The sequence below is a fragment of the Abramis brama genome, assembly GCF_963993115.1.
Source record: "Abramis brama genome assembly, chromosome: 15".
NCBI classification, from domain to species: Eukaryota; Metazoa; Chordata; class Actinopteri; order Cypriniformes; family Leuciscidae; genus Abramis; species Abramis brama.
In genome coordinates this window covers 23186272-23206940 of record NC_139977.1, presented here as the reverse complement: position 1 = coordinate 23206940, position 20669 = coordinate 23186272, and the positions used below count along the sequence as shown (strand labels likewise).

At 38.0% G+C, this 20669-nt stretch overlaps 1 protein-coding gene across 1 annotated transcript; it reads right to left on the bottom strand.

Annotated features, from left to right (window-relative positions):
• Window positions 1–12152: 12152 nt before the first annotated feature.
• Window positions 12153–19959, bottom strand: gtf3c4 (general transcription factor IIIC, polypeptide 4). The gene is made up of 5 exons (XM_084137941.1): window positions 19581–19959; window positions 16718–18460; window positions 16302–16432; window positions 15295–15383; window positions 12153–14266 (listed from the first exon to the last, which is right to left on the bottom strand). The coding sequence occupies exons 1-5, from the start codon at window positions 19884–19886 to the stop codon at window positions 14202–14204; spliced, it is 2334 nt and encodes a 777-aa protein (XP_083994067.1). The 5' UTR covers window positions 19887–19959; the 3' UTR covers window positions 12153–14201.
• Between the last annotated feature and the right edge of the window lie 710 nt (window positions 19960–20669).

The following is a 20669-nucleotide window of genomic DNA, read 5'->3' as shown; positions in this document are numbered from 1 at the left end:
TTCAGAGACGTTTATTTTTACCTTACAGTGAAGAGAGGAGGAGACTTATGGGACTTCACTTATGATGCTGCATATTATTTTGCTGTCTTACCTCTTGTCTTTTGTTTCTCATTTAAAAGATGCATTTGTGGAATGTATTCTCTGTCCTGTCCCATGTGTGCGTTTTTAATGGAAGACAGCAAGCGTGGTCCACCAAACGGGGTCCACCAAACAGAGCTGGTTGTATTTATCTGCCTCTTTTTTCTCTTGTTTCTTCCATCTGTCTCCTCCAGATGTTTTCTTCCATTCTCACAATGCATCTGATCTGTCAGTGAAGAAAAGGCAACATGACAGCACTGTTTGCACAAGCTCATCCCGGGCCATTTCATCCTCCGCTGCAAGACATGCATGCAATGAGCCCCCAGGTGATTCAAATGGGGGATTTGATTCAGTTTGTCTCTGAAAATGAGAATAGTTTAATTAAACAGATTAAATGTAGCTATATAAAAACTTGCAGCCTCAGTACTTTTTAAACACAGTACTATTTGTGTTGTATAGCTTGCTAAGATATAAGCTATTCAAAAATTAAAGTAGGTAAAAATTAAAGTAGCTAGCTTACAAAAAAGTAGTTTGCTACACTACAAGCTACTAACAAGACCTGCCATTAAAAAAAAAAAAAAACATGATAAAAATACCTAGAACACTAAAAAAATATTATTCATTACCTGTCCCCGGTCTCTAACACTACACTTTATTAATACACTTTATTAATACATATAATGATTAAAATACCAGTACTGTGTGTGTATGCGTGCGTATGTGTACATGTGACTCCATATCCCATCCATGCTTTAAGCATTTTTCTCATAAGCAATCCATAAATTTTTAGATGAAACACATTTTAGCCATAACAAAAACTGGTAACTACTTTGAAGCATTTTTAAAAATATGTATATATTATATTATGTTTTTATAGTTTTAAAATACATTTTATATGATTTCTTGTACAATTTTTATTATAAATGATTTACCCATGAACACTATTATTCTAATAATCTTTTTGAAAAATAATGTGCCTTCATAATCTTTAATTAAAATAATTTCTCCTCCCTCTGATGATGTATTTACTGACACAAGGCTGGGACAAAGTGTCACTCACATGTGATCTCAGCAATAGCAAACCACAACCATCCAATCAATTCTGATGGGCAAAATCAATTACCACCCTACTTTTTTTTATGTTCGAGAATCCGTTTCACGCAGATATACGTCACAATAGGGAAGAAAATACTGTAGCAGCTTCCGTTTCATGGTGACTTTAAAATAAAATCCATGTCATGACCCCTTTAGTTTAGTAGCGTTGCTACTATCAGTAACCTAAAAGGGGGCGCCAGTGTTCCCAGCAGTTTTGGTTTATTTATCTAGGATGGCATTAAAGCTCTGTACACCTGATAAAGGGGGTGTCAGGAGGCCTCTGACAGCCTCAGAGGCTGCTGAGTTTTTGCGATTTGGTTGCTACGCCGCCAGAACAAGGAGAGCCTATGGCAACTTTGAAGTTTTGACAGACGAAGGTCTCTGAACATCCCTTAATCTTGACTTTCCTCAGACAAGTTCACGCTGTTTGCTTTCTGCTTCTTAATGACACAAACAAACCATTCACCCACCACACATCATAAGATTTCATCTACCTTAATGCAAGCTCTGGCTGATTTCTTCAGACGCAAAAGCCCCTTAACTCTCTCAGAAACTAGCCGTCTCCAAAGAGCGTACGCACGAGCGTGTGGGAAGACGCGGCTTTCCGCTGGGTGCAGATGAGCTCTCGCGTGTCGTGTGGGGCTTTTTGATCGTACCTGAGTGTTTTTGTTAGCATGCTGCAGGAAACTGCCTGGTGTGATGTGTTGAAAACCAGATCAATAGCTAGCAACTGTAAACGGATGGCTCTGTCAAAACGGATTGTCCTGACAAGAGACAGACTGTGCGCTTAACACGCCTTCATCAATCGAACTTCATTTGTCCCCCAAAACAGAAGTAGAAATAAAAGGGGAAAAGCAGTAAGGAGTGTTTTGTCCATGAACTAAAGTTAATTTTACATTGCTTACAATTTATAATAATAACCTATATGCCCATACTACCTAATAGGACATAGGCCTTTACACAAATTGTGGGAAGTGTAACTCATCCAACCATACATCAATGATTCCTTGTATTGTGCAGTTTTCTTACTTTCCTTTGAACACAAAATAAGGATGTGTTAAATACTTTTTATGTCCATATAATGAAAGTTTTTTAAAATATATTTTTCTGTGTGTGTTTTCACAGAAGAAATGAAGTTGTTCTACAGGTTTGGAATGACATGAAGGTGAGTAAATGATAACAGAAGAGAGTATTTAGACAGAAGAAAATATTTAGTATTTTTTATAATAGGCTGACAATCTGATATTTTTTATTTATTAATAATTGTATTCAGCAAGGGCTCATTAAATTTATCAAAGACAATAAGGACATTTATATTGTCACCAGAGATTTCTTTTCCAAATAAATGCTGTTGTTTTGAACTTTCTTTCCATCAAAGAATCCTGAAAAAAGTATTATAAATATTAAGCAGACCAACTTAACTTTGGAGTTTTTTTTAATAATATCATACAATATTACTTTTTTTACTGCATTGTAGATCAAATAAATGCAGATAGATAGATAGATAGATAGATAGATAGATAGATAGATAGATAGATAGATAGATAGATAGATAGATAGATAGATAGATAGATAGATAGATAGATAGATAGCTGGCTGATTGATTGATTCAATTATTGATTGACCAATCAGATTCCACTTTCATTTAAAGGCATAGATATAGAAGACATTTTGTTCCACTGAAGAAAGTCAGTCATACAGGTTTGGAGCGACATGAAGGTGATTAAATGATGACAGTTTTCCTTTTTTGGAACTTTCACTTCCATACATACACATCACAGGTTGTATACTTATGGACCAATAGCGTTGCCAACTTGGCACCTGTTTGAGTAGTTTCCTGACTCATTTTAATAACTTCTAGTCTTTTAGATGATCATGTTGTGTTGTTTTGTTCTAGTCATACTTCCTATCTCTCCCACCTTCTGTTCTCCATCTCCCTCTCCCTTTTCTTGTTTGTGGCAATTGGAGGGCCAAATGGAAAGGACGGATTGTCTGGCGTAGTAAGTAAAGTGGAGTGTAGTGGCACAGTGCAGGTGGGCAGGAGAGGGCACAGAGGTTAATTACTCTATTACTGGGTGGCTCAGGCAGGAGCTGTTTAAACAGGACCCAGTCAGCGGGGGATTAGTCCTCATTACTCCAGCTAAAGCTATGCCGCGGACCCTTCCCCCGGCCCCGCACTGCCTCTGGTTTAGACGTGCCAGAGAATATTCATACTTACCCCGGGGGAGAAAGAGAGAGAGAGTTAGGGAGGCTTGAAAGGGCTGACACAAACATGGAGAGTGGATGAAAGGCAAAAGGAAGGAGAGTTTGAAAGCAGGAAGTGGAAAGAATCAAAGGAAGATTGAGCAAGAGAGAGAGAGAGTGAAGGCAGAGCATCACGATTGTAAATCTTGGCTTAACTTCTCCAGATCAGTGGCATCAATCACCTGAGCTGAGCATTGCAACAATTATCCTTCCAGTACCCACACGGGCAGATTAACATCTCCACTCCGATTACACCCTGACCTGCTCCCTCTCCTCTCGGCTCAAGGGTGTCTGATGGCATGGGCTGATGATCTTGTTCCTCTACCTGAAGAACGCTGTGTGAACTGAAATGGGGTCGAGATTGTGTGCGTGAACTGGACTTGTTGGTCAGTGCGTCAGTGAACTGGGTTTGTGGGTCTTTGGATCAAGCTGGATTGTTAATTAAGCTGGTTTGTCTGATAGCAAGAGGTCTTGGTGGGCTCATTGTTTTTTGGTCACTGTTAAGAAGTTGTGTTTTTTGTGGCATTTATAAAATAGGAAGAAACCTTCCACTGTATCTAAACGTGAACACTATATGCTTCACCTGACTCACCTGACATGTGCAGTATAGCTCACGTGCATTTGTACATACACACCGGCCCATATACAGTTGCGTGGCTTAGTGTTACCAAAATGACCCCAGTACCCTCTTTTTCTGTGCCTGTACTGTAGAAGGCGACACTACAGTGCTGTTATACAGCATTAATAGTATATGTAATGAGTGAGCAGTGCACGTGTGTAAGGCACAGGTTTAAGTCAGCCTGTATAATTTCCCAATAACATTTTGGTTCTGGACATAAAACTAGAAATCTAGATTTTTTAATGATAACATATCAACACTAATATATTAGTAGGCAAAGATACATGGTTCTGTAGAAGCTACAAGTCAGTGTATCATATCATATATATTTAAAGTGTGTGTTAGAAAACCACACTACCCAAAATCCACCAGTCAGAGATGTCATTGCTATGGAAAATGCAGCAAAAGAGCAATAAACTTTATAGTTTTTCACATAATCAATGACAATAGTCAATATTTTTATATTGTACCATGCTCGAACAATGCAAAACATCACTGATTTGTTTGTAGGTTTCTTTCTATTCTTAAACTGATGTTTTTAAGAGAAGTCTTTATCTTTTTCCAGTTTTCAAATACCTTGTTGCTTCCTATCAAAATTTGTAATGTTTGTCATTCGTAATATTTCTCTAAGAACTGGTTGATTATTAAACTATTTTTCAAATCCCTATGGAGAAAAAGAATGGGAAAGATGCTTCCGGAAACCATAGCTGCAACAAAAGTGAGTGGTTACTGTTGTGGTCTATTAATATCATAAGTCCTTAAAAAAACAAGTCACAAGAAACATACATGATAAATCTGTCCATGATGCTTCAGATGGCAGGGGCTTAAATAGAGCAACCACACGCGTTTGTTTTTAATAAAATTGCAGGAATGTGCGGTTACGCGCACACGCTCACAGAGAGATTTCTGGAGAGATATGAGAAGAAAAAAAAAAGCTTAATTTTGAGAGATGCCAGCCCTTCAATATGTGTGATTTAGCTCAAATCCTGGACAGAGCAACCATTATATAATTGAGGAAAAAATCAATGTAAGCAGCTAGACGTGGCCGCTGTGAGCAGGGTTGCATCCATATTGAAAGTGTACAAGATCGATCGGTGTCTGGGATCAGCTTAGCTTCACTACCCTAATCACACACCGTGCTGGTCGATGCTGGAGCCTGAGCTATTGGCACTCACAGCATATGTTAACATTAGTTTTTCTCTGCCTGTTTAAAATCCACACCTGAGATCTTGGGCCATTTACTGGCAAAAAAACAGGGATTATATTAAAGATTGCCTGAGGTGTGAGTGAGATCCTCTGCCCTGCTGGTTGAGGACGTTTGGGTGGGCATTGGAGGAGAGAAAAGAAACACACAGGATATTTATTTTATTGACGTTCTGCTGTAGAAACAGGAAGATTTAGCAGGGCTCGACTGTTAAAATTCCCACAGAGCGTGCACACACGCATACACATACAAACACAGTTTCCATAAGAGGGATGAAAAGCAGTCATTCAATACTTGGGCTGATTTGCACTGGAATAAAACTTAGATAGGAAGTCAGATAAATCTATAGGTTTAATCAGAAAACAGTCAAAATTCAAGTACAATGAGATTTTGATGTTGATGTCCTGAGGTGCTTGTTTCAGTTTAGATCATTGGTGTAGCTTATCATATCTTTTATATTTGGAATTTCAGACACACTAGAAAATTATTTATTTAGAGTCGACAGGAAATTTAAAGAGATCTAAATGTAGGAGTTGATGTTATGCTTTAAAAAATGTATTGAATTGTAAAAAGTTGCTCTAATTTATTTACTTATTTTTTTAATGACATGCTATGATGAATCATGTACAATAACCTAATGTTTATTAAGAAAGTAAATAGGATCAACTTTGATTTCATTTTGAGCTTAAGTCTTCATTAAACACAAGTGTGGATAGCCCACCTTGGTGGCAGAGGCTATTCACACTAACTCCGCCCACTGAAGTCTGGTTGGGCCAGGAAAAATTACAGAGGACACTGGATTGTCAACAGTAGCAATAGTGTAGGGGTAAGGTAAGAAAGTTTTCACACAAATCGACTCTAGTTTGAATTCGCCTTTTGCCGAACTCGCTCTACTCCCTTTTCCCATCACTTATCAGATCAGGAAGGCATTTATTTTCAATAAAAATGAAGAAAATATTCGAAAAGTGGAAATAAAGTGTCTAGCGTGTGTTTAATAATAAAGTGTTTATCAGTTAGGGTTAGGTTAGGCTTTATTGTCCCAAAAAGGCAGCCATTTAATAATTTACACTGTTATTATTACGTACCACTTAATGTACAACAACACTGAGGTGCAAATAGTATCTGCAACTATTTATAAGTATAAATAACATCTAACTACTATTTACAATTATTGCAAAGAAAATACTGCTATTTTTACATAATGTAAATAGAATCTATCGCTATTTTCACTTAGTTCTTAATAGCATCTATCACTAAGAAAATATGCTATTTTCACTTAGTATTAGTATTAGAACTGTATTACCATCTGCCTATCATTAAATCTGAATGACCATAATTATCAATTTAATTGAATTAATTTTAACAGTAAAATTTGTGCAGTGACGCATCAAATTGTAGAAGTTCCCTATTTGTCACGTCAAGTCACCTTCATTTATATAGCGCTTTTTACAAAACAGATTGTTTCCAAGCAGCTTTACAGTGATAATAGGAAATTAATGCAACAATGATTGTTTTGATTTTACAGCAGCTATAGAAGAAAGTCATTGCCTAGGTTAAGTAAGTTTTTAATTGATTCATTTCCGTTGTAAAAATCATTAGTTATTAACCGTTTTCAACTGAAAACAGAAAACTTTTAATGCGTTCTGGCTGTTCATTTACACGACAACAGCGTTTTGGTGGCCTGAGAATGCAAACTTTAAAGTAGGTTTCAAAGTGCAAGTTTTTGAAAACGAGTTTTGGAAGCGATACCGTTATCATCACCGTGTAAACTTCAAAAACGTGAATCTGTGAAAACGGTGACGGCGTGCACATGCGTATTACATGTTTAGTCTATAGGCATGCGGGTTTGAATGCGTATATGTGCGCAGGCGCATAGTCTTTCTTTATAAAGTGACATTGCCAATTACTTGTCTGGCATGCATAATAGTGTTTTTAGTCATTTCCGCGGATGACGGGAATCATTTTGATAACGTTTTCATCTGTATAGAGGCTGTCGTGGAATTTTTTTTATTGCGTTTTTGTGTTCTTTAACTTGCTAGGCCAGTGAAAAGCCATGCTCCTGAGGGAGATGCATCTTAGAACCATGTCGTCCTGCGGACCCTCAAATCTGCTGTTGTGCATATTGGAGCATTTAAAGCTTCCGATGGGGAAGAGATCATAGCGTGCTTCCATATTAATTGCCCTTTGGAATGGCCCAATTATGCTATTAATGGGCCCCGGTGTGAGAACTAATGGCTGGAGACCTTTTTTGCATAGCATTAGCTTAATTGAGCTGCAGATAGAGGCCTAGTGTGACTAGCAGGTCAAGCTAATGTTACCACTGGTCCAGCAGAAGACCTTTAACTGACAGCTATATTAATTAACAGCTATCCAGTTACACAGGCTTTAAAAGAGATGAATTAGTAACATGTTTGGTGAAGCAGCATATTGGTCTTCAGCCGAGAGGGGAAAAAAAGGTCTGTAACACTGGATGGCAAAGTCTTTCTGTACTGTTAAACTGCTAAAATATGGCAAAAATTGTGGTGTGTTCTTAACTTCTTATAGGACCATGTGTGGTTGATGATGGATTTTGTTTTAATGGCCCAAACAGGAATGGTTTGCATAATCTGTGCATGTCAGTAGTGCTATTAGCTCTGAATCTAAATGAACGAGTTTCTTTTTTTGGAATAAGTGAGCATTTTACAGTAGAAAAGTCCTTCTACTTATGGAAAGTCCAGCTGCATCAGAAAGTAGGCTGAACGAAGCAGGTCAGGCAGGAAGCTCTTTTGTTATGTAAAGAGCTGCTATTTGATCCTCGCGCAGGCAAAAAAGGAAAAGAAAAGGGAGCCGTTCAGATAAACTTGCCTCATCAGATAATTGAGGATGCCTTCGCTCCAGTTTCTCTCTTTTGCATAAATGTCTGATCAGTTTTCAGAGGCTGATAACGGCACGCCTGTCCTTCTGCGGGCTCTCTGAAGCGCTCCGGCAGGGTGGCTGGGCTAAGAAAACATTTGCAGGATGATCTATCTGATCTTCATCATGTATAGATAACATATTCCATTGTGTATTTTTTGTTCTGTCATTGGAAATCTGCAGTCTTGCTCAGTGCTCATGATTTTTAAGCTTTTGATGTATGTGTGGCATATAAACTCCAGTTATGGAAAATGTGTATTTTAATAGTGTAACAGCTAAAGATTGTTTAGAAGTAATAAGTTCCATGAACTTTATGTTTATTGAATCAACCGTGGGTAAACAACAGTATTTTTATCTTTCTTATTATATTTGTTTTGTTTTATTCTAGTTTTCCAATAGACTTATCTAAAACTTAAAACAAGTTTGCATTTGATATTAATAAAAATCTGTTCAAGTTAAGGTCAGTTAAAGTTAATTTCTTATCCCATTTATTTGTTTTTCTGTATTAAAAAGAAAATAATAAGCCAATAAAGCATAAAATATAAACTTAATTTGAGATTTATGCTCTGAAAAAAGATCATCTTACACAATTTTGCTTCTCAAGTAAATTCATGTTATAAAGATGTGTCAAACATTTTGCTTTTTCCTAACCCTAACACTGATTAAACTTTTTTTTTTTGAGACTTCAAGCAAATGCACTTGTCTTGGCTACAAAGCAAACCGCTTCTCCTAAGTTTGTTGTAATTACAGTACACCAGACGGTTCTTCTGTTTGCATTCATCTTTGGTGCTCTCGTTCGTTCACTCTCCACTAATATTCATCTGTCAGTTGTAGTCGGAACCCTTCCCTTCGCTTCCCTCCTCCCTCTTCCACCTCTTCCTGGTGCCAGTCTTTAACTACTCTCCACGTTGGCCACTGCTCTGCTTGTTACAGGCCCAACACGAGTGCAAACAATCAAAGTCTTTGGGAACACTGAAATATGCATGGCTATCCGTGACAGACAGATAAAGCAGGGCAATTAGCCACGTAATCCTAGAGTGGCGCAAGGACTCGTCAGCCTCAGCTGTCCTCCCTCCCTCTCTCCGGATCTCTTTCCTTGCGCTACTCTCTTGCTCTCTATTAGTTAAATGTACTTTGTGTGTCGGCTCCCCATCAAATCAAGTAACACTTCCTCTAATTGGCTTATAAATTATACAGCTGAGGCAGCATTATAATTTCATCAGTGGTAAACATTGCAGGGGCAGTCGGTAAAGAATCTATCCCTCATTAATTTCTTAATTTGGGTAGATGGAACGGAGAGGAACAGAGAGAGAGAGAGAGGTTGGGGATGAGTGAGAGAACCAGAGCGACAGAGAGGGGAGGATCGTATGAACGAAAGAAACTCGCACCACCTCGGGGATGAAGGGGTGGTTGGTTAAAAAAACCAGGAGGATGTTGCCGGCGCTTTTGTTAATAAATGTCAGATATATGATCCAAAGGTTTTGTCGGTCGCTCTTCCTGTGAATTCCAGGCAGTGGCTCCCTTCCCATGACTTTTCTCACTCACGCATCGTTTTCCCCATTTTCTCCCTTTGTGTTCTTTTTTTACACTGACTTTATGAATATTTCATAGCAAAGGTCATAAATATTCATTCCAATAGCTTTGCATAGTAGTTATTACCGGTATATCTTTTTAAAAAACAAAAATACTCATTATAAATTCTTCATACTCTTTCCCTGAAATAATTACAAGTGCCGATATACCGAAACGCACACACTCACTCCCTCGCAGCGAGTGCTTTGTACCATTGCTTGAAGTGGAGACAAATGAATTTACAGTTCACTCACAAGTTATTTCTTCGAGCTGCTGCTGTGCCTCTTTAGAGACACACGACTGAGTTATGCATTTTTTTCTCAAGAATAGTTATTAACTTTTAGCATATCATCACATTTAAGGCCTTTTTACGATGCTAAAATCACATCTAAAGGGCTGTTAATCCTCTACCTGCAGGTCGCTTGAAAATGCAGGTAATTTATGCGGAAACTGTTCTAATGACATATGCTTGGAGTTGGAGTTGAATGCATCCGCGTGAGTTTGTATCCTGACTGGGTCCCATCTGTCTCCGCTCCTCTCATGCTGTAGATTTGGACTGGCTGCTTCCACCTCCTGTCAGATTAAACACGAAAACATATGAATGACTGACTGCTAACCGCTTCCATTGTCATGTCACGTTAAGTCTCGAGTTCCTGCCGTTTTGATTGCTCATTTCGACCATTTCTGGGACTTCTGTGCAGGGCAGGTTAATCTTGACATTGTCTGATCTTTGGGAGACGTACAGTATTTTTAAGCAGTCTTCAAAATGAGGGCTTCCTTGTGTCTCTGTGGTGAAAGCCAAGATGAAAGGATTCGGAAAGAGTGGGAGAATCTTCAGAGGGGAAGTGAGCCGCCGAAATGGTGTGAAATGCAAACGCCCAATGGCTGTTCTTTCATGGCTTTTATTCAATAAAACAGAGCTCTTTTTATGTAAGCCTTTTGAGTCTGACATATAACACCCACACTCAGACAGGATCAGATGTGGCTTTGCCACTGGATGATGATTATTATTAGACATTTATAATTTGATCATTTTTTGAATGATCATTGGATTTAACAGAATCACATATGTAGATCTGAACTATTATATTAGTTTCAGTGTAGAGCTGTGCAGGTGCATGATGCTAAAACATTTTCTGCTGTGCTGTTATTGTCAGTTTTCATTGCACTTTTTTAAAGTTGCTAATGTAAAATTCGGAAGATTCCAGAGGACTTTTTTTCTTGCGTATTTGCAAATCTGTTTAACAATCTGGCAACTTTCATCCTTCAATATTTTTTTAATCATCACATTACACACAGGAACATAAATATATAGGGTCATTAATATATAGACACACGCTCCCCTGGCACTTCCGCTTATCCGTGGTTGTGTGTTCAGTGTGTAGCGAATGACTTTAATTAATGTTGCAGTAAAGCAGAGCTCTGGTCACAGCCTTCGTGAGGTTCTGCGTTAGTTCCACCTGAGCTGCTCCACACCGCAGAACAAGCAGAAAGACTGACTATTGACATCTCACACTCTCTCATACGCTCATATCAGCCAGTCACGGGTCACTGACTCCATCCCAGCGGGTCCATGTACCCGTTAAAGGGCCGTGTTAACAGCCTGATTTCAGAGTCTGCAGGAAAAACCAGGGGTCCCTAGACAGCCCCCAGACAGACTTAATTACTGATGAATTACTGAAGTCTGAGGGAACACTTCTACAAAGCATACTTGAGACGAAATATATTCAGATGGGAAAATTGATGTATATACACTACGGAGGTGAAGCCACATTAGAAAATCTACCGCTTTAGAAGCTATTTTCTTTCCCCCCTGTATGACTCATAATCACACATACATATACATGTATATGCATATTTTCATGCAGATTATATTGTGAAACTTCTTTTTGGTGTCAGAAAACATTGCTTATTTTTGGGCCTATAGTCAGACCTATATATACATTATTTTAAACATATTTAACCTTGTGTTTTATAAATTATGTTCTAACGGTCTATTTTTGCTTTGCCTTTTTTGGGGGGAAAAAATTAAAAATGATTTCTCCTTAAATTAATATTTCAAGTAATTCATGCATTTATTCACTTGTAACTCCTACAAAATAAATCTGAGTGATTTTCACGTTTGTTACTAAAACCATAAAATATCAACAAAAAAAAATTATAAATATAAATCACAGTAGTTATTTATGCATAATTGCAAATATATTCTTTTCTAAATAAATGAATAATTATAATTGATCTATAAAAAGGTCGGAATGAAAAAATACATTAGTGCAATTATATTGTGGTACAGCGTTGTTATGCAACATTCACACTATAGATAGTTGAACAGATAACATATGATTATCATCAGATATGCTGAAAATTTTAGAAAAACTCTTGTATGCACCCTATGTATTTCAAAAGTTTATTTATAGATATGTACACATGAAAGACAAACAAGGATTTGAACTGTAAAAATCTAGTTTATTATAACTATGTACACAAAGAGCTCTGGAATACTGTACATTAAATAAATACAGAGTGACTTTTGTAACAAATCAAATTTACACATACTTTTTGGTTGTAAAAACAAGAATAACTTCAAGCACAAAAAGGTCCATAAATAAAACTGAAAAATTGTAGCACAAAAAAGAAAAGCTTCAGTGCAAGAGCGAATGACTTTTAGCGTTTTGTTTGGGCTCAACAAATTAGGCGTTTAACGAAAGGTGATGTATATCAAAATATGTTAACTAACAAAAGAAAATGAGATTAAATAATATAAAAATCTGTCTGTTATCTGTTTAAAGCACAAAGCCACGAACACAGATGTTATGAATATTTCATACAGAGAAAAGAACGAAACCTCCTTTTGAAGTCTTGAAAGAGCACACACAAAGAGGAAAGAGGAGGGGGCCGTAATTATTGTCGAAATGTTTTTTGACAGATCGTTATATTAAAGAAGTAGGAGGTTCTTGCCAAACAGAGCTAACCTCTTCAACAGGAGAAGTCTCCACCTATCAACAAAGCTAGCACTCAAACCAAAAGGCCAAGATCCATTTGACAATCTAATATCTAGGAAAGAAAATACACGGCAGGGGGAAAAAAAAGTTGGAATTTCAATCACGTTAGCAGTTATAATCTAATCTGTGACATTTAGCACCTGCGACTATTAATATGCACTGTATATTATGTGTACAATTGAAATCCAAATATCTTTTCATTTTCCTAGTACATCATTTAAAAACAGCTTTCAAATTCATGTTATTAGATGCTTATCGCAATATGTCAGTGAACAAATTTGCCGTGACATGCAGCAGACGGCATTTGAGGTTCTGAGCACTGCCTTTGTGTTCAAGTCGCTCTTTGATTAATACATAATGCACGTTATTACCTCATAATCAAACACCCCTTACATGTTGCATTACCAATTGTAATTATATGGCAACATTTCAGAACGCATCGTAATGAAGGAGGCCCTCTCTATGAATAATAAAACCTAGAACAACTAAATAAACACTCTGATTACTTTACTTTTAAGGCCTCTGACGGTACTGAATGCTTTCAGTGATACCGAATGAGAGATGGGGAGTGGAATTGTGTGTAATTATCAGGCCATCTTTATCTCGGGATACCATCCGAAACCTAAGACAGGGCTGCCGACTAGCCCTGAGGCGAGCTATCATCTTCAGTGACACTAGAGAGATCGCAGGGCAAGGCGACAAGATGTACCGTTGATAAGAACGGACATGGCGGAGAGCATTCTGAGGGTCCAACTAGCCCAAGTCCATCTTTGATCGCCATTGACATTACACGGCCTGCATGTGTCTTCCCTGCGACCCACAAAAAAAAGGGGCTAACTTTATTTAACAATATGCACTCAAGCTCGCTATCTTAATTAAAATGGGTATCACATATGCAGCTGGGATCCATTCCTCATTACTGTTGTATCTCATTAGAGTTCGGCCCTTTGGAGGGCCTGGATCAGTTTTAAAACAGTTTTCTCTCTGTCTCCCTGTTTTTCATTTCCTTGTACAGTCGTCTTCTCTTCCTTCGGGCCAAGGAAAAGTCATTATTTGGAGATGGGGGAGTTGGTGTTTGCGGATACATAGAAATGTTCCCAAAGCCAATTAGGAAATGGATTTATTTAAACCAATTAAAATCAGCCACAAGAAGAGCATGCATTTTTAATACCAAAGTAGGATGTCAATGCAGCATAATATTAACAAATTAAAAATATGCAGCAAATATATACAATAGAATAATTTATTAACACATATAGTCACAGTTTTCATGAAAATGAAAAATTACACATCTCTTTTTAGCTAAAGCTTGGCTTTAAAATAAAGATCTGTTAATAGGAAAATGTCTTATATTACAAAATAATTAGTGACTATTTTATAGACTTTCTCTTTCAAGTAATAAAAGGCATTTTAGTCATTTATGTGGGATGTAGGCCACAAAAGGAATCCAGTACTCAGCTGGGTTTTTTGGGGTTTTTTCATCTTTCTCACTGCTTTAGTAGAGAGGGGAGTCACAAAAGATGCAGGGACCTTGGAGTATTTTCTTGATCCAGTCTGAATCTGAAAAGGCGAGACGTTTTCTGTTATTATGCATTATCATTTACATGTGCATCAAATTAAGGTGGTTTTCTACATAATGGCCTGTCTATTATTCCCCATGTTCTGCAATATGATGCATTTGGAAAACGTTATAATGCAACAGGATTGTCAACTTGTCAAGCTAGCAAAATGTCAGTAATAGATATAAATAACAATGGGGAAAAAACAGCAAAAAACAACATTAATTTGAAAAAAGCTAAATATTAATATAAATATTGACAAATTTAAAAAATGACATGTTGCATTCAAGTATTTCTAAATGGAGTAAAACAGTTTTTCCAAGTTATTACTCAAGTAACAAGTAATAGATTTTTTTCTTAATATTGTTATCTGATCAGTATTAAACTACAAGGCCAAGTGCATAAATCCAACACATTTTTGTCAAGCCTTTTTACTAGTGCTGGGCAACGATTAATCGCATCCAAAATAAAAGTTTACATAATATGTGTGTGTGTACTGTGTATAATTATTTTGTATATATAAATACACACATATGCATGTATATATTTAAGAAAAATTTGCTTTTTATATATAAAATATAAATTATGTATAAATACTGTATATACATGCATATGTGTGTATTTATATATACAAAATAATTATACACAGTACATACATATATTATGTAAACACAAACTTTTATTTTGGATGCGATTAATAGTTGCCCAGCACTACTTTTTACATTCACTTTTTTTTTTATATATTAATGCCTCACCAAGAGAGACATTTTGACCAAAAAGTGCACGTGATTGTTTGAAAGAGGCCACCTGCCAGTCAGAATAGAGTTGGTACAAGTGCAAAAAAGAAGACATACTATTAACATTTCATTTTCGTATCGACTTGGTACCAGAGTACCAGTACATTTGACATCCGAAGCTTGCACTGCTGTGGGGCAGCAGAGTTCTTGTTTTGTGTGTGTGCAAGTAAAAGTGTAAGTGTGTGGTGCGATGTGGTTCTGAATGGAGATATGATACAGCATTATGGCTCACCCTCGGGCTCTGCTACTGAGGCAATACTGTCCTGCAATAGACAGCGGCGGTATGTCACACCCTGACAGGCCTGATATGACAGCGCACACCTTAGGGAGGAAGAAGGAAAAGAAAGAAAGAGGGAAATAGACAGTAAGACACATGAACAGAAACGGCAGGGGAAGGTTTAGATCAGTACTTGGCAGAGATCAGAATGACAGCAATGAAGCAACTATTTCCCTGATAGGCCATTAGGGGCAGTAATCTCCTTTCAGTCATGCCGATGGATGAAATGTAATACAAGAGGCTTGAAAGTGGGTCAAATCTACTCAAAACCCGTTTAACAACTACATACTGTATAGTCCAAAGCAGAAAAGGTGATTTTATACCACTAGTGAAATTTCCACCCTTTTTATGTCTGTTCATGGCACGTTAATCTAGACCTACAAAGTATTTGTAGTCTTCTAGGCTCTTGTTTGGGCTTTACATTCTGGTATTCATAAGGATTAAGAGCAGAATATGAATAATACCTAAAATTACACAAATTATCAAAAATTAATCTGTTCATCAAAGTGTGCAATGTGTCGGATTTGAGCCAAGAAGACTGTGTCACTTTACCCAACACTGCAAAATATATCTTAAAGGAATAGTTCACTTAAAAAGAAAATGTTGTCATCATTTACTCACCTCAAGTTGTTCTGTTGAACACAAAAGAAGATTTTTTGAAGAATGTCGGAAACCAAACAGTTGATGGACACCATTGACTTCCATAGTATTTTTTTTTCCTACTTTGGAAGTCAATGGGGTCCATCAACTGTCTGGTAACAAACATTCTTCAAAAAATCTTCCTTTGTGTTCAGCAGAAGAAAGAAATTCATACAGGTTTGAAACAACTTGAGGGTGAGTAAATTATGACAGAATGTAAATTTTTAAGTGAACTATTCCTTTAAGTATTATGGAACCAGCTGTAAAAAGTTAGGATTTTATAATAACATGACACATATCACAACATATTTATGGTTACATACCTTAGCCATCTGTGCCCATTTTTACACTCTGCCCGTTTGCAGTCCGTGAAAGGCAGAACTTCTTTACAGAGGCTGCAGTGCTCTGGAAATGTCTGTTTGTTCATCTTATTCATGATATGACCTATCAGCACCTGTGAAGGTCACACATCAAATAGGAAAAAAAGAAATTGACATTCAGGGTAATATAATTTTATGGTGTATTTCGAAAAAGTTCATTCATTGCACAAATATTTTTATTTACCAATTAAAACAAGCACAATAACACCTACATTTTTACACCTTGATCATCCAGTTTTGACCTTAAATGCAAATGCTTCCAAAAGTTTGGAATAATTTTGAATAAAAATGTTTTTATGTTTTTGAAAGAAGTCTCTTATGCTCACCACAGCGAGTGCATAAAGCAAATACATTCGTACCTTAGCCGCACGGTCTTCATTTGCAGGGTCATTTGTGAGGAAGTCACACACACCTTTGGTAGGTATACATGTGTTCTGAGTGACACAGGTGTGCAGGTATACCTCGCCCAGCACCTTCTTCATGTTCTCATGAATCAGTTGGGACTCCACCTCCTCGATCCTGCTGCCGATTTCCCTCATTTGTTCCTCACTGGGCCGCCTTTCGGTATCCCCCTGCCTGAGTTCCTCAAAAGCAGAGATCTCCGCCATCTCGCCTTCATCACCTCCACCTGCATCCTCATCCACAACAAACACTTTACTATCCCTATGGGTCGGCCACCACAGGGCCTCCGAAGGGCTTTTCTGCATGGACTTGTAGAGCGCTCTGAGGAGGAAAAGCTTAAGACGCCATAAATAGGTGGACCCTGAGGTTTGAAGCTTTTCGTCTAGATTATTCTGGAGGTCCGAAGGGATGCTTTTGTCCTTCAGTATCCGCCATCGCAGCAAGTCCAGCAAGTCGGTCTTTCTGAAGAGATTGTGCATCTGAGATTCGAGCAGCTCAGCGGCCGCTTCATCTGGAGTCTTAAGGGTGATAAACTGCACCTGGTAGGTGCGATTGACGGGGTGGAGCCCATTGATCATGCCCTCGTTCGAGATGAGAGACAAGTAGGCACCGTTTGGACTGACGGATATGCCATGTATCCGTCGACCTGCAACTCCCTCTGGCAGAACGATCTCCTCTTGTTTAAACTCAACAGCAACTTCCGTGAAAACAGCCGTGAGCTTCTTTACCTTGCCATCCAGTGAGCAGGTGAAAATGGTCCCGTTGTTATGACTGACTGTCATGGATATGATAGAGGTGGAATGAAGACCTGTGACATGGGAATTGTGAACGTTGAGACCAGCTTTGGAGATCAGCAACAAGCACCAGAATACATAAGGACCTCGTGCAGCAATCACTAGGCTGCAGTTGCATTTCTGGTGCGGATGGAAGAGCGTAATGCATTTGATGTTGTGGACGGGTATCTGGTCCTTATCCTGCCACAAAACCACAGGTTGCCTGAGGGTGAAGTAACCCTTCACTGCCTTGAGGTTGACTGGAAGGATCTTTACAGGTCCAACTGAGCTGCCGACGATAAGTCCGCTCATTTTCCGCCCACTATGCTCATATTCCCACCAGGTGAGCACGCTTGGCGAAGACACTCCAGATTTGATGGTGTTGCAAGACACCACCGAATCCTTTCCCTGCAGGGGCAAGCTGAACTGCCACACCACCACATCTCCATTCTCCATAAGTACAGCCAAAAGCACAGTGCTAACATCTTTACATGCATTATCGGTCTGAACTTGCTGCATATTGCACAGCCCAGACCACTCCATGCGCATTGGCGTCTGCATGCTATACCGCCGTTGCAGTTCATCCAAGTCTTTAATGGAGCTCGGAGGTGAGCCGTCGCTCTGAGCAGAGTAGTTCCTGGATTTTAACATTTCCCCATAAAGTTCTGTAAGGTCCATGAGAGGCATCCACTGCAAACGCAAATGACTGCTGTGGATTGTGAGACGATTGTCCAGCGTTAAGAAAGCAAGAAGACACCGGCCGTATTTGTCGCAGCCTAATGGTGACCAGCTGGTGTACTTCACCCCATGGAGGCGTCCACATTGAGGATTGATGACTCGGTCTGTCATTATCATTTGGCCTACAACTGGATCTTTACTCTTTGCAAAGTTTTCTTTAACAGTCTGCACCTCCTTTTCTGGGCCCACCTGTAACAAAATATAAAGACGACATTAAAGGAATTGTGAATAACACATATTTCAACACATAGAAATAAGTTTGAAAACATCATTTTATAGAGTCTTTTATTTATATAAAGTCATGGAGGGATTACAATCTGTTCATATGATTAGTAAAAATGGTCACATGAAATCAAGTCTCATTTTCATTTATAGTTCAAAACAGTGTGTAAAACACATCAACTCTTTTTAGTACATTTTGGTCACAAATGTTTTTGGTGGGATAATCCAAACAGTAACATTTGTAAACAAACTGGGGTTAACTAAATTTACTGGGATTTGTTGATGTATTTACACAGAATGGTCAACTATAAATGAAAGACTGAAAGACGCAGACTGTCTATACTTCGTGTGAACATTTGTACATGTCTGGTATAAAGTCACATGACCAGATCTGTTTAATTCCAGTTTGCCTCTCTGAAAGATGTCTGTTTCAAAGCTCCATAAAAAGAAGCATTTAAAATACATGTCATAATACAGATTCCACTACCATATTTAGTACATATAAAATTTAAAAAGTCTGTTATTAATTAAGATCGCTCTGACTCATAGATCATGATCACAGGACACATAAATATGTCAGTGATCACAGTTGTGACCAGTGGGAAAACACAGAGGCTTATTTAAAAAAAAAAATAATAAAAAAATGATTGATTGATTCACATTATAAAATATGTGATGTTTTAAATATAATATATACAAAATATTATGTTACATTCAATTAAAGTAGACGGAAAAATAAATATGCATTTTTTTCTTGGATTATCACTCCCCACAATTGACTGGGGAAGAAAATCAATTATGCTCCTGAATGTTTGAATATTTTGTTTAGTTCCCCAGTTGTTATGAGTAAAATACAGTGTTGCACAAAATATTTTGACATAGAAAGGCGTGCAGTTTGTGCTGGGAAAATTAAGGATTAAATAGGATTATTCCTCACCGATGATTAACGCAGATGATTAACTTATTTTGCATATTTTGAGATGTCATGTCACGTCAAAACATGGCTTAGGCTTGGCAACATGGTTGCAACAGTGCACATGAGTTGGTACCATAAAGCAACGAGAACGCGCGCGCGCACAGTAGTTACCTTGAGCTCGCAAGCGGTGTCCGGCACGGGGATGTGAGTGCGATGCAGCACCAGATTTTGACTGAGACTGTGTATGTCACACACCAGCTCCACGAGAGACACGCTGTTAGTGCTGGAGGCCGCCAGTCTGTGATCTTCTGCCCACGACAGGGGCTCCAGACCGCTAACTGGACTCAGCAGTTTAATCGCTGGATCGCGCAGCACCACAGGACCCTGTCCAGCCCAAAAATCATTGTCCCGTCCCGACTGGGCTTCAGATGCGGTGTGTGCTTTCTCAGAGTTACTATCTGAGCCTAAAGCCGCCATTTTTCTGTATAAAAATAAAGCCCGTCTCCAGGAAGTTACGGTACCGGAGGAGGAGGGATTTCACGAGCGCGGCATGGGCTGGGTTGCCAGATTGACAACAGTCACTCTGGAAACAATTGTGGTTGGTTGTTTGTTTAGGCTATATAATAATAATAATAATAATAAATAACTATATGTTGTTATTATTATAACAAATAACTAAATAACTATATATTATACGATTCTATCACACTATGTTGTTATTATTATATCACACTACATTATTATTCGTTTTAACTAAATTTAATATTTCATATTACTGAAGGCCCCAATAAGTGTCAGTCAGTAGCCTACATGTGTTCGCTGTGTGGGAAAGATGCAGTATATTGAGGAGTTGTAACACCATTAGTTTTTGTTGTTTCATTTTGATATATAACATCCACACAAGCTTTTTAATCTACATGATTTTTAAAAATAAATAAATCTAGAAATGAATCAGACAAGGAGGGTTATACCTTTTCACTTTGTGTGTCTGCCGGACCAGCAGAGATTGCACAAAATATCCTACATTTTCCACAGCTGGCAAATCTCACATTGTTTTAGAGCTTTTGGACTATGTTTTATGTGTATAATCTTGTATCCAATTTTAGTTGCTTTATAATTAAAATATCCTGTATGTTACCACATTGCCACAATATGTGTTTACCATTTTTCATTAAAATGAAGCTTAAAATGAAATGAGGGAGGGTAGTGGTGATGGGTGATAATAATGATATGAAATGATGTGTTCATTGTAAAATTCAA